Source organism: Micropterus dolomieu, linkage group LG14, assembly GCF_021292245.1.
Source record: "Micropterus dolomieu isolate WLL.071019.BEF.003 ecotype Adirondacks linkage group LG14, ASM2129224v1, whole genome shotgun sequence".
NCBI lineage: Eukaryota > Metazoa > Chordata > Actinopteri > Centrarchiformes > Centrarchidae > Micropterus > Micropterus dolomieu.
The window spans coordinates 10,124,212-10,136,526 of NC_060163.1; the positions used below are offsets into that span (position 1 = coordinate 10,124,212).

Below are 12,315 nucleotides of genomic sequence, written 5' to 3' on the forward strand. Positions count from 1 at the left end.
TATGGGAGGGACTTGAACTGGTTCAGGAGGCGCACACGTTTACGCAGGACACGGAGCTTACAAAAACAATGTCCAAATTTACCAGCATCTTCAATTAGTTTCACGGAAAGATGACATCAAAGAAACTAAATCTCATGAGTGTATGGTTTGTATAGCTCCCCTCATGCTGGCTCACCTACATGCTACACATTAGAAGATTTCCCGTATGAATGCACCCCCCCCACCAATAAATAAATGAATAAATAGGGTAACCCAACATCACAAGTTTAATGGATAAAAACAGATCACTTGAAAACAGAAGACAATAAACATTATTACAAAGAAGACATAAGGGAATATGGAAATGAGTTCAGCCAGTCAAATGATTTCCAGCAACAATTAATCTTTCACACCGCTCATCTCATTCATCAGCATCTATTCAGGTTTCACTCTTCACCCATGGCTGTCTTGATGATATCTGCTCTTCTCAATTTGGCCGCCTCTTCAAACTTGGTGATTGCCTCGTTACAGGATTTGTTCTGGGAGTGGAGAATGAAATCTGGATCAGACATAATGCCAAGGTCACTTGTTCTCACGGGAACTTGTTAGCATGGTGTTAGTCTTGGTGTTTAACCACTTGACTTTTAAGACATGTTAGAAAACCAAAGGAAAACAGAGATAAAGATTTGACAGTTTGAAAAAAATATGTTGGCATCTGACATAGTCATTTCATAAAAATGAAGCATTATGTAGCAGCAATTTTAAAGTTATGGAGGAGTCCTCTGAAGAACATACAATGATGGACTTGTGCCTCTCCTTCTGTAGTTTGAAGAATTCCTCCACAGTCAGCTCTTCTACTTTCTTCTTCAGGGTGATGAAGTGGCAGGATGGAGAATGAGATTTGTGCTCCTTTCTGGCAACGAGAGAATGATGAGGGGGAGACAAATATTTTCATTAAAAAAGGACCATGTGCTCAAATGATGTGTTTGTTCACATGAAGGAAGGAAGGAATGGACATTATACCAATAAAAAATCTAAATGAAAATGACTTCACTGTCCATGGACAACATTTATTCTCTAAAGGTTTCTGCGAGGAATGGACAGTCTAGTTTCCAATATAAGTCTGCTTGCTGTGGAGAAAACAGCTTGCTTGAACCAACACAATATTGTGAAGCTCAACAATTGTGACTATATCACAGTAACTCAAGCTGTGTCATTTCAATGACCGTGTAGCAAATAATTTACAGTGCTACAAAGAGTTGTAGTCGTAAAACACTGCAAAGTTGTGTAACACATGGAGGAGAAAAGTATTGTAAATTATAACAAAACCTTTGGTCTTATTAAAAATCATTCATTAGTAAGCTTCACCAAACTGCCTTTACTATTAGGGTTTTTATGCTACTTTTCTTTTTATTAGGTTTTGATTTTTACCACTTAACTGAGCCAAAGAGGGTGAAATGTCTGAGGCAAGAGAGCTGCATCAAAATGTGTTTGTCAATCATTTTGTGAAAATGTACATGCATATTTGGCCTGAAAAATTGTTTGTGTCTTCTGCCAGATTTCTGAAGGTAATGTCTTTTTTAACAAAAAGTGTGTGCTACAAACTAGTTGGAAAGATGTGGCTGTTTACCAGGCAGAGAGGGCCTAAAAAAAAAAATTTAATAAAAAGATAGTCGAGTTGCATTATGGGAAATATTTTTGCCTGTTACCTCAAATTTGACCTTTCTTTGTTAAATCTTGTCTTGCCAGTCCTTTACTATTGTAAGTGCAACATTAAACCACATGAGTGCTCCTTAAATCTGATATGCATATACTTAATATAGTTTATTTTATGGTTTGTTTTTATGATTCTGTCATTGCTTTTTATGAGCCATGTGTCTGTTTACCCTGCTGAATCACATTGCATCTGTTACTACACCAACCTATTTCTGGAGAGAATTAGACTAATTATAAAATATAAGACTAACTTTAATTGATAAAGAAATGAAGCAGCAAAAATCTCCCATCCTAGTTATTTGCATTTCTGACCCATGAGCCTAGTAATGTGGTCATCTTACTCTGGGTCATCCTCTGGCTCCCAGCCCTCCAGCTCTTTGAGGCAGAAGAAACACATGGCGATGTCTGGGCTGTTGTCTGACGGGGTGTGAATAAAGCCAGCTTTGGCCATCTGGAGAAACAAACGAACAGACAGGCAACATAAAAAAAACTAAGAAACAAATGTGTATTTAATTAGAAGATAATGAATCAACAACTTTATTGCTCCATAAATATTTTATTACCACAACTAAAACAATAAGCAGAAACTTGATTGTTAACTATTTTGATAATGGATTAATCATTTCACTCATTTTCTGTTTCATGTTATTGTAAATTGAATCTCTGAGCTTTGGACTGTCGTTCAGACAAAAGGAAATTAAAAATGATGTCACCTTGGGTTCTGGCTATTTCTCACCATTTTATTACCTTTAATAGACAAATGATTATTGTAAAAAAAATAAAACTAATAATACGTCAGTTGTTGGTTTCAGCCTTTTAAGTGTGCTGCTTTGTTCTCTCTTCTGTATCATTGTGAATTTGGTATTGTTGGGTTTAGGAACTGTTAGGAAGACAAAACAAGCTATTTGAAGATGTCGCATTGCACTGCATAGACTAAATTGTCAATCAATTATTTTAAAACAAAACTAAGAAATTAGTCCAAAATGAAAATATTGCAACCCTTGTTATATGAACTAAAACTAAAGGTGTAAGGTTAACTTAAGCCAATCATTTGCCTAAGCTCCAAGGTAATCGCAGTTTATAATAACACAACAATATCTACTATAACAGTTGTTTTGTGATGTTGACCTCACATTAAAATGACCTTTAATACATGAGCAACAACACTTTTATGTTGTTATATTTGACACATAGCATGAACTACCTATAAAATGTCAACTTACTGTAACTCAAAGCTTTTACTGAGAGACCTTAAGCTAAGCTAACCTAACGTTAACTCTTGACGTTAATTTAACCTTTAAACGGTTACCTTTGTGACACAGGGCTAACTTACTAAGTTAAAATATGTGAGTGATAATTTAACTTAACGTTACTAGTGGTAAGGTCACGGTCTATTTTATTTAAATAGTAGCGGTTTTCTTGCTTTAAAGCTAATTGTTGTTGTGTTAACTTAGCTCGCGTCGCTGACCGTAGGCTAACGTTAACGTTAATGAAAGTCAACCGCTTTAAACGTTCACTCACGTTCTCCGGGGTACAGGAACAATCTTTGTCAAATGGCCACCCCTCGAAAGTTTTCAGCCTGTTCTCATAAAAATACATTTTGATATCCTCTTCGTTTAAAGGCTCCATTATATCTAACGTTAAAATGAACCAGTATCGTCGCCACCACCTGAAGCTACCGAGCTAAAATGTTGGACGGTGTTTTTTAAATTTCGGCCAACGTTCATTTCGACTGTTTTGATTGGCGCATTTCTTCTTCTTCGTGGATCGACAACTTGTAGAGCGCACAAGCACGCCACCAATTGTTCTCGCCTGTGCGGACACTGTAGCGAAATAGTCAAACAAAAAAACAATACGTCTTTACTAAATTGTTTTGGAAGACAATAGAAACCTTTAATGCCATCATCTGCCTTCTTCTTTTGTAAGAAGTCTATACGCCAAACCCACATCTACCGCCTGGCATCAGACTTCCGTTTATTTTCCCTGGGTAATGTAGTTCGTGGCGGTTATTGGTCCAAAATCGCGACGCGCGGAACTTTGTGAGGACGCAACATCCTCTGTAAACAACCGGCTAGGATCACCTTGTCCAGTTTTGCCACACACATAAATTTTTACCACCCCTCACTCTGCTCACAGTGTGCCCTGCCTAACGTTAATGCTGACCAATCGGTTTCTTCATCGGTGTTGTGGCTACTATGGAAGGACGATGTCCTGTTGAGACTTTGGCAGAACTGGGCTTTTCAGGAACATCATGCACACCGAAGATCAAGTTTGGTTTTGGGACAGATGTGTTCCTCTGCGTTGGTGGTGACGAGGTCTGCGTCTTCAGTACTCAGGAGAGAAAACTCACGGCAAGTAACGTTAACTCACATACATCGATCAGGCATCCTAGTTACATTGGTCAGCTGGTATAGATAACTAACTGTCGCGTCCACGTTTTCTGTGCCTGGCTGTGTTTTGTTGCAGGCTGTTCTCCAGTTTCCTGGTCTTGTGAGTGACCTGGTTGAGAGTCATGACAAGCAGCTGCTCTATGTAGCCTGTGGGAGCGGAGTTTATTGTGTCAGTCTACAATTTCTGCTATCCAGGTATAAACCCTCATATGTGGTCCAATTAAACTGCATTCACAGAAGTTAGGTTTTCATACAGCTCCTCCAAGTCCCCGAATCATTGCCCACATGTTGTATAAAATTAGTTAAATTGAATCCTGTCACTGCCTCTTATTGATGTGACCTTTCACCTCTGCAGAGTTCAATGCTCCCCAGCTGATGCGTCCTCCAGCCCAGCTGAGCTGAAAATCTCCTCTGAGTTTCTTGTTGTTCCAGAAGAAGGAGTGTTATCGCTGCTCCTTGTCGGCTCTGTACTCCTGACTGTTTCCCAGAGAGCCACGTCCTGGATGTTGACTCTGTACAAATCTCCACAACAGTCGGAGTCCAGCATCTACCAGATGCTCAGCTCATTCAGTCTACCAGCTGTTGTTGTACACGCAGGAATGAGAAGGAGGCCTGTGCTGATTTGTGTCCATTCAAGTGATGCAACACCTCCATCTTCCTCCTCCACTTCTTCCTCAGAGGCAATTTTAACTGACGGCCACATCCGCCTCGAACCGCTCCTCTTCAAACTCCTGTTTGGGATCGACGCCGCCCTCGCTAATTCACCGGTTATCCTTTGTGGCCTGCCAGACGGGTGCCTGTGTTCCCTCCCTCTGCGTCCACCAGGATCCCGGCTCCGAGTTCTGCATAGCCTAGAGCAGCCGGTCGTATTTGTTGGAGCATATGTCGCCATGGAAATGGGTCCGGGACAGTGTTTGGTGGTAGTGGGCGAACAAGGGAGAATGGTGCTGATCAAAACGGACAAGGGAGGGCCAGAGGGAGGGGGTCACAAAGCTGGTTTTACTGAGAGGTGTATACCGGGGCCTGTGATGTGCGGCTGTGCGGATACAAACTGTTTTTACTACAGCACTGGGTCAGACCTGCTGGGACTGGATCTATCAGAGGGATCATCTGGGAGAGAAGGGCAAGAAAGGGATGCGGAGACATCTAGTAAGACAGGTGCTGCCCTCCAAAGCCCCACCAACTTAAATGTGTGTGGAGTCATCGCCTTGGCTGAGCCTACATGCAACACTGCAGGTAAGAAGACTCAGGCAGAGCATACTGTTGACTTATACCTTCCATTGAATGATTTTCTTCTGGCAGCCATTGCTCTCAGTTCATACCACTACTGTATATACTTTAGTTAGGTGGAATAAAAAGTTCCAAACAGTGACTGTTAGGTGTGTTCAAGTGTGTCTGAGTCAGCTGCTGGACAGCAACCCTATTTAACACAAAAAGAAAATCACCAGTCACTTTGACAACAATTAAGTGAGAAAATAAAGGTGATGTAATGTTCACAGTGATTGATTTACTTTCTAAAGTCTCTGCAAGTTAGATGGCTGTCATATAGTAGTGAACGTAATAGAAACCAATGGTTGTCTGAAGCCAGTAGAATATCTCTTTATGCTGTAAAATGATGCATCAGGCAGTTCTCTTTTCCATTAGAAAGCAGAAAATAGAAGTCTTCCACTCTGCGGTGGCTGTCACCTTATAAGCAATGCTGTTTGTTGTTTTTAATCATTTCTTCCTAAATTAAATTAAGATTTGAAGCAGTGCACATGTTGCAAAGTGCATGTTGCTTATGCACAACAACTGTATGATATGACATACGTGGCAGTGGAGTATTTGATTATTGATATCACTGGTGTGAAAAGAGTGTTTATCTATCAATCAATCAATCAACAAAATTTATTTCGGTCCTCACACATAATTTTCCATAACAAAAAAAGGAAAACAATGAAATAAAACAATATATACATGCATAACAACCGAAAAAGGTGTAGACTGAAGCCTATGCTTATTATGCCTACCCTTTTTACATAATTATCTAATGAGCGTCACTTTTCTCTCTTCTCTTAATCCATTCAAAATAAACGTACAGTTACATAAAAAAAAGGAGAATTTTTTTTCCCAAGATATTCATACATGATTACAGTAGTACACATCTCAGATATTATTTCAATATTTGACATAAAGCGTACACAAATTAATTAGTATTAATTAGTTATATAATTATCACCTTGTTTTTAAACATTTTCTTAAAATTACAGAGTGAAGTACACAATTTTAATTCCTTGTCACAATTATTCCATAGGTTTACCCTTTTAACAGATATACATCTATTTTTTATATTAGTTCTTGCTCTTACATATACATTCCTCTTAATTTGTACTGACCTTCTCTAATTTCGAACAGCCTCTGAACACAATTCGGAACTAAATTATTATACACTTTAAAATGACGTGGGCATTATAAAGGTCAACTAAATCAACAAATTTTAAAGCTCGTAAATTAATAAATAATATATTTGTTGGTTCTTAATAGTCAGCCCGTTTTACAATCCTTAATGCTTTCTTTTGTAGCATATATATTGAATTTGTATAAGTTTTATATGTATGACCCCACACCTCCCCACAATAAGTAATGTATGGAACTATGAGCGAACAATACAATATATATAATGATTTTTCATTCAAAATATGTTTTATTCCATTTAGTATTGCAATGGATTTAGACATTTTTGTCTATAGATTATTTATATGTGATTTCCAGCATAATTAACACCTAAGAATTTATATTCATATACTCTTTCTATTTCCTCATTACTAATCTTAATTTTAACATTACTATTACTTCGTCGATTGCTAAATATTATGAACTTTGTTTTACTCAAATTCAATGAAAGGTTTTTAAGGCCATCAATTCAATTTCAACCGTATTAAGAAGCCGTTCCAAACTTTTTCCCGTACAGTACAAATCAGCAAACAATATAATTTTTTATATTTTAGACACATTACGAACCTTGTGGAACACCACAAGTAACTTTCATTAGATCAGATTTAATGTTTAATGTTATTTATTTGTATGAACTGATATCTATCCTCTAGGTAACTTCTTTTTTTACTGAATGATTCTGCATTCTGTATCTGAGATGCTCTTCGAGTTCAGTCGCAATTATGTAACTGAGCCTACATGTTTGCTTTGCAACATGGCTTCAGTCCCTCTGAACTCTAAAGACTAAATTATTAGTTTTTTTACTTACATACTACGTGAAGTTCAGCTGCTGGGGCTGTCAGTCAGCGGCCAGCTCCAGAGGATAACCTTACCTGTGCGGAGAGAGGACGCAAGATTATCCAAGGTGCCTTCCACGCAGCCGGGCCGCAGCGTCAGGGACATCCTGTCGGCTATCGGGGATGTTTGTGAAAGGTATACCTAACATGATTCCTTTTTGATTGTTAATATAATCAGCACTGAAATGGGAAAACACAGTGGACATTTACTGTTACTATAAATGTGATTTTTCTTATTTTCTTTTAGAGCATCGGCGCTAAAAACTACTATCAAATCCAAAAACCAAATCCTGGGACACCTGAATCAGGTGCTTAACATCAGCTTTCTGCTCAAAGCCAGTACAAATAGCGATGGCCATCTTCCCATCCCGGAGAAGCCAATCAGATGTCATGCCATGACTAAGTGGAGCAGATTGCTTCAAGAAGACTCGCTGAACCTGACATGTGTTCTGGATAATTCCAGTCTTTATGTTTTGGAAGGAGGCTGGACACTGAGCATCACTGTGTTTCCTCTGTCCTATTCTCTCAGCGCAGGAGAGGAAAGCTCCTCCACCAATTTTTCATTCCCACTCCACAGTCTCCATCCTGGGGAAACTTTAGAAGTATCACTGCCTCTAGCAGCTGCAGGCGATACATCCTTCCCCATGACAGTGAGCTGCTCGCTCATCTTCTCACTCTCGAGTCTCCTGGGAGAGGAGGCGTCAAACCTTCCTGGTTCGCTGGGTAGCTGCATTAGTTTGCCCTTGAACACACTCACAGTGGATTGGTTGCACGCCCTGCAGGTGAACAGTCGAGCAGCAGCCACCCACAGAAAGGCCACATCTCAAGCCAACAACACCACAACAGAGACCATCCAGGCTTTTGTAAACTCACGCCGGATTATGTGCAGTGGAAGAGGGGAGGAAGGAGGAGAGGGTGCCTCAAAGGCTGAGCAGGAGCAGTATTCAGCAAGTGTACGGGTGTCATCACAGTTACTAAGGGATACACTGGTGTTGAAAGGCTCAGATTTGGACCCAGAGGGGCTAAAGTTGGCTCCTCAAAATGTGTGTATTTCTCTACTGGAATGGCTGTTGTCTGAAGGTCCTGGAGGAGTGAAGACAGGACGCCACAGGGACAAGATTGCACTCAGCAACCCAGTAGTCCATGCTCGAGGTCCAAATGGACACACAGTCAAACTGACTGCAAAAGAGGTAAAGAGGGATCTAATATTATATTTAGAAATGTTTGCCTCATATATTTGATCTTGTGCTACTTGAATAAAACAGAGGAGTGCTCCTTTTGTTCTCCAGGTCAATGTAGGGGAGGAGAGCGCGGGGAAGGAGGAGTCCCTGACCACAATGGAGGTTCATGTTGAAAGCTCATCTATAGCAGCAGTGTGTGGACTGCACCATGCCGTGCTTCGCCGGGTACAGGTACGAACACACGCACTACCAACCTATACAGCATTTTCAGAGAAACTTACAGTAGTAGACATTTTTATACTTAACACAGGCGTAATGGATATTTTTAAGGACAGATCTAAATATTGAGTTTTGACACCTATTTTATTATTTATTATATTTAGTATTTTTTTTTTATTTCTCTATTCTTTTTTTAATGTTGTGTTTCCAAAACAACCATGCAGAATTGATTTGGTTAACTTGATGTTTGGCTTTGATTTGCCCTGACAAAGAAAGAGTTGCAAGCTATAGATTGAGAGAGGAGTTCCACACAGTGCTGGGAATTTAATTTTGTTCAGCTGTACAAGGTACATGGTAGACTTCTTGTAAATGCAGGGAAACTCCGGGTCAGCGTTATGAAGAATTGTACACACACACATTGATTAGACTGTAGCTGCAACTAGACAGCACAACTACCTTGGACTGTCCCAGACTGCTGTGACTCAGCTCGGTCTACCCAGCCTTTATGCTTATGTTTGTTCCTGCTTTTAGAAGCACACGTGAAACAACTTATGTGAAATTCTTACAGGTTCGTTGTCTGCTCTGTTCTCTGCCCTCCACACAGACTCTGTTGCACAGGGCTCCTGAGAAGGCTGCTTCTACAAAGAGCATCCAGAGTTTAGGTTTAAGACAGGCACTGCAGCGGGCTGAGGTAAGACATTAGTGCCTTTAGAGCCTGACCGATATGGGATTTTTAAGAACGATACAGATTTTGATAATTAAGGATTTTTAAACCCAATATTATACTGATATATGGGCCGATATTCTTTCTTCTTCTTCTTTTCAGAAACACGTAACATAAGATTAACATTTGTTTTGTGCAGTTATGAGACCTCACCAAGATAACATCACATAATGTAGTTTAAAATTTTTTTTTTATTGTTATAAATGGCACTTCGAACAACACAGCTGATTATGTCAGCTGGTTGCTGTGTTTTGTGGTGTTGCCAACAGGGGCTCATGGCAACCTGTGCAACGACAACACATAACATTATTGAAGCATCCCTCTTCCGTCTCTCCATTTCTTTTTTTAATTGTCTTTTATCGTCTGTTATGCTTTATCGTCTGATAAGATCAGTACACCAATTTATCGGTTGGGCTGTACCTAATGTACTTAATTTTGTCCATGAGGGCTTCAACTAACAGTTATTCTTATTATTATCTAACTATCTGTATTCTTTCAGCCTATAAACTAGGGCTGAACGATATTGAAAAAATATTTAATCCCGATTATTTTGACTGATATTGCAATTGCAATAGGATATGTGATATTGGACCATGATAATTTATACATAATTATTCTCATTTTGACTGAAAAACAAAGATGTGTTCCAAAGCCTGTAGAATATGACATGTAGGCCAGGACATCTCTGCAGCTCGACAATATTTAATTTAAAATGGTATTTTGACACACATTTTGCCTGTAACAAATATTGCACCTCTTGCGATTAGAAAATTGCAGTAGGCCATATTGCGATTTTGATAGGATTTTAATTAATTTTTCAGTCCTACTAAAAACGGAATAAGGTACCCATTGCAATTACCAAAACACCAAAAGTGACATGGAAGGAAAAGTATGTGAATCTCATCTTTGGAGAAGCTATGACCAGCAACTGCTTGATGTTTTTAATAAATAGTACATTTCTTTATAAATAAATAAATCACATTCATCCCAATACTTTTACAAGACTACAGAGATGCACCCAATAGCTTTTTGTCATTGTCTTTGATTGTGTTTACATCCACACTAGCTTGGTGTTCTTTCTTATTGAACCTTTGTCTCTCTCCTCCTCTCCTGTCAGCACCTGTTGCAGCAGATCCAGCAAAGTCGGGTCTCAGGGTCGTTTGACGTGGGCGTGTCTGCAGGCCATATGACCCGATCTCTTCTCAGTGTTTACAGAGAACTCAGAGAAAACCCTCTCCTAATAATTTAACACTTTTATTTATCAGCCGAGCCTACACAGCTGCCCCAGGCGTTGTTCTGCGTTTTGTAACCAGTTTTTGAAGCTGATTGAAAAATAATGTCCGTAATAGTGATTGCTATTTTAAAACGTGCTTTTGTATCCCTGTGAATGGCTGTTCCCGTTTTTATGTTCTACACAAAGAAAGGTTTGCAAGCATGACTTCGTTGATGTTTATGAGAGCGATTATTTGGTTCCAGTCACGTGACAATAAATTAAATCAAGAACTACTGTGCCTGTGAACTCTCTCCCCTTTGTGGTTATCCTCATGTGACTCTTTGTTAGTTCTGTGCTTCAGTTCAACTTCACTTTACAATCCATTACATTCAGCACAAGCTGACTGAAGAGCTCAGGTGGAGTAAAAATACACGCTATCACAAACTCATAGCTGGGCGAAGGCCCTGCGATTCACAATCTCCTGATGTATGTCTCCAGACATGTAGGTGTAACAGTGACTTAGATAGATAGTTGTTCTTGAACAAGTGCGCACATTTCCAGACGACTGGTAGATTGCACGGGTTTGATTATGAATGACCAGCAAATACAAAAGTAAGGAATTTGTTCAAGTAAAGCCTGTAATCACCCTCTGGTTGTTCTATTATACAGCAACTGAGACAAAAAGCTCAGTCCTCTCCCAATTCTCGACAAGACACACAGGTGAGAGTCTTACAGTTTTATTGTTCTCAGTGTTTGATCATTCAATGTGACTTTTTGTTGGACTTAACGCTATTGCAGGCATATTGCACTTGTAGAGCACTTTTTCCACTGTGTTTTTGAAAAGGGCAATAAAGTATAATGTTTAAAATAAAGGTTGCTTGGCAAAATATTAAATACATCTAAACTGTGTTAAGCTTGAAAAGTCTGAAAACAATCAGGTTCAACACATTTTGGATGTATTTAATATTTCACTCGCTTTTGTTGCTGCACCTTACCACACCACACAAACACCTGCACCTTTCACTGTTTCACCGCTCCCGATATATTTTTAGTATATTCTAATATATTTTTATTTTCATATTTATAGATTATTTTATATTGTATATCTAAGTTTATATTTAAGTAATTTTCTTAGTTTAAGTGATTCCTACAGGCCACAGCAGCTGGGTTAAAACTACATACTAACACTCAGGATGAGGCTTCATCATTAGGTAATGATGCTGGTTGTGCCTAAAGGCCCTTAAGTTTATAATGTGCTTTTGTTGGTGCATGCAGTATTAACCAAATGTTCAGGTCATTAAATCACCACAAACTAATTTCCACACAGTTAACTTGGAGTCTTCAGGCCTCCAGAGACTTTACCAAGTTGGTCATTTAGCCTTGGCTCAAGCAACATTGAATCCATCCCCTATGTTGGGAACCACTGGTCTTAGGAGTATGCTTGTATGTGGATGTTAAGCTTCCAGTTGTGCTGTTACGCAGGAGGACAGTCGCCAAAGCTGGCCAATGCATGACTAACCTGTGAGTCTGTATAACATGAACTGGACCAGATCTGAAAGTTGTGAAAGCGCCCTTAGATAACGTTGTACTCGATTCCTGTAATCCTGGTAGAAATTATCAATCA

The 12,315-nt window shown here is 39.3% G+C and overlaps 2 protein-coding genes across 3 annotated transcripts; one reads left to right on the forward strand and one right to left on the reverse strand.

The window, feature by feature from the left end:
* Positions 1–243: 243 nt before the first annotated feature.
* birc5a (baculoviral IAP repeat containing 5a) lies at positions 244–3,510 on the reverse strand. The gene is made up of 4 exons (XM_046069581.1): positions 3,217–3,510; positions 2,037–2,146; positions 775–892; positions 244–518 (listed from the first exon to the last, which is right to left on the reverse strand). The coding sequence occupies exons 1-4, from the start codon at positions 3,322–3,324 to the stop codon at positions 426–428; spliced, it is 429 nt and encodes a 142-aa protein (XP_045925537.1). The 5' UTR covers positions 3,325–3,510; the 3' UTR covers positions 244–425.
* On the forward strand, positions 3,249–10,985 carry faap100 (FA core complex associated protein 100). 2 transcript variants are annotated; one of them, XM_046069579.1, is made up of 8 exons: positions 3,249–4,046; positions 4,162–4,280; positions 4,441–5,321; positions 7,340–7,490; positions 7,602–8,544; positions 8,620–8,766; positions 9,359–9,445; positions 10,596–10,985. In XM_046069579.1, exons 1-8 carry the CDS (start codon positions 3,891–3,893, stop codon positions 10,725–10,727), a joined length of 2,616 nt encoding a protein of 871 aa, XP_045925535.1. In that variant the 5' UTR covers positions 3,249–3,890; the 3' UTR covers positions 10,728–10,985. The 2 variants fall into 2 exon arrangements, with proteins under 2 accessions (XP_045925535.1, XP_045925536.1); XM_046069580.1 differs by having other exon boundaries at positions 3,431–4,046; positions 8,644–8,766.
* The last annotated feature ends 1,330 nt before the right edge of the window (positions 10,986–12,315 follow it).

Bases quoted from the DNA above. Each gene is read 5' to 3' on its own strand.
- birc5a (XM_046069581.1), bottom strand. From the start codon at position 3,324: ATGGAGCCTTTAAACGAAGAGGATATCAAAATGTATTTTTATGAGAAC. The intron at 2,147-3,216 runs GTGAGTGAACGT...TTGTTTCTCCAG, and splicing joins GTTCCTGTACCCCGGAGAAC to ATGGCCAAAGCTGGCTTTAT. The intron at 519-774 runs GTATGTTCTTCA...CTCCACTCCCAG, and splicing joins AGAGGCACAAGTCCATCATT to AACAAATCCTGTAACGAGGC.
- faap100 (XM_046069579.1), top strand. From the start codon at position 3,891: ATGGAAGGACGATGTCCTGTTGAGACTTTGGCAGAACTGGGCTTTTCA. The intron at 5,322-7,339 runs GTAAGAAGACTC...TACTACGTGAAG, and splicing joins GCCTACATGCAACACTGCAG to TTCAGCTGCTGGGGCTGTCA. The intron at 7,491-7,601 runs GTATACCTAACA...ATTTTCTTTTAG, and splicing joins ATCGGGGATGTTTGTGAAAG to AGCATCGGCGCTAAAAACTA.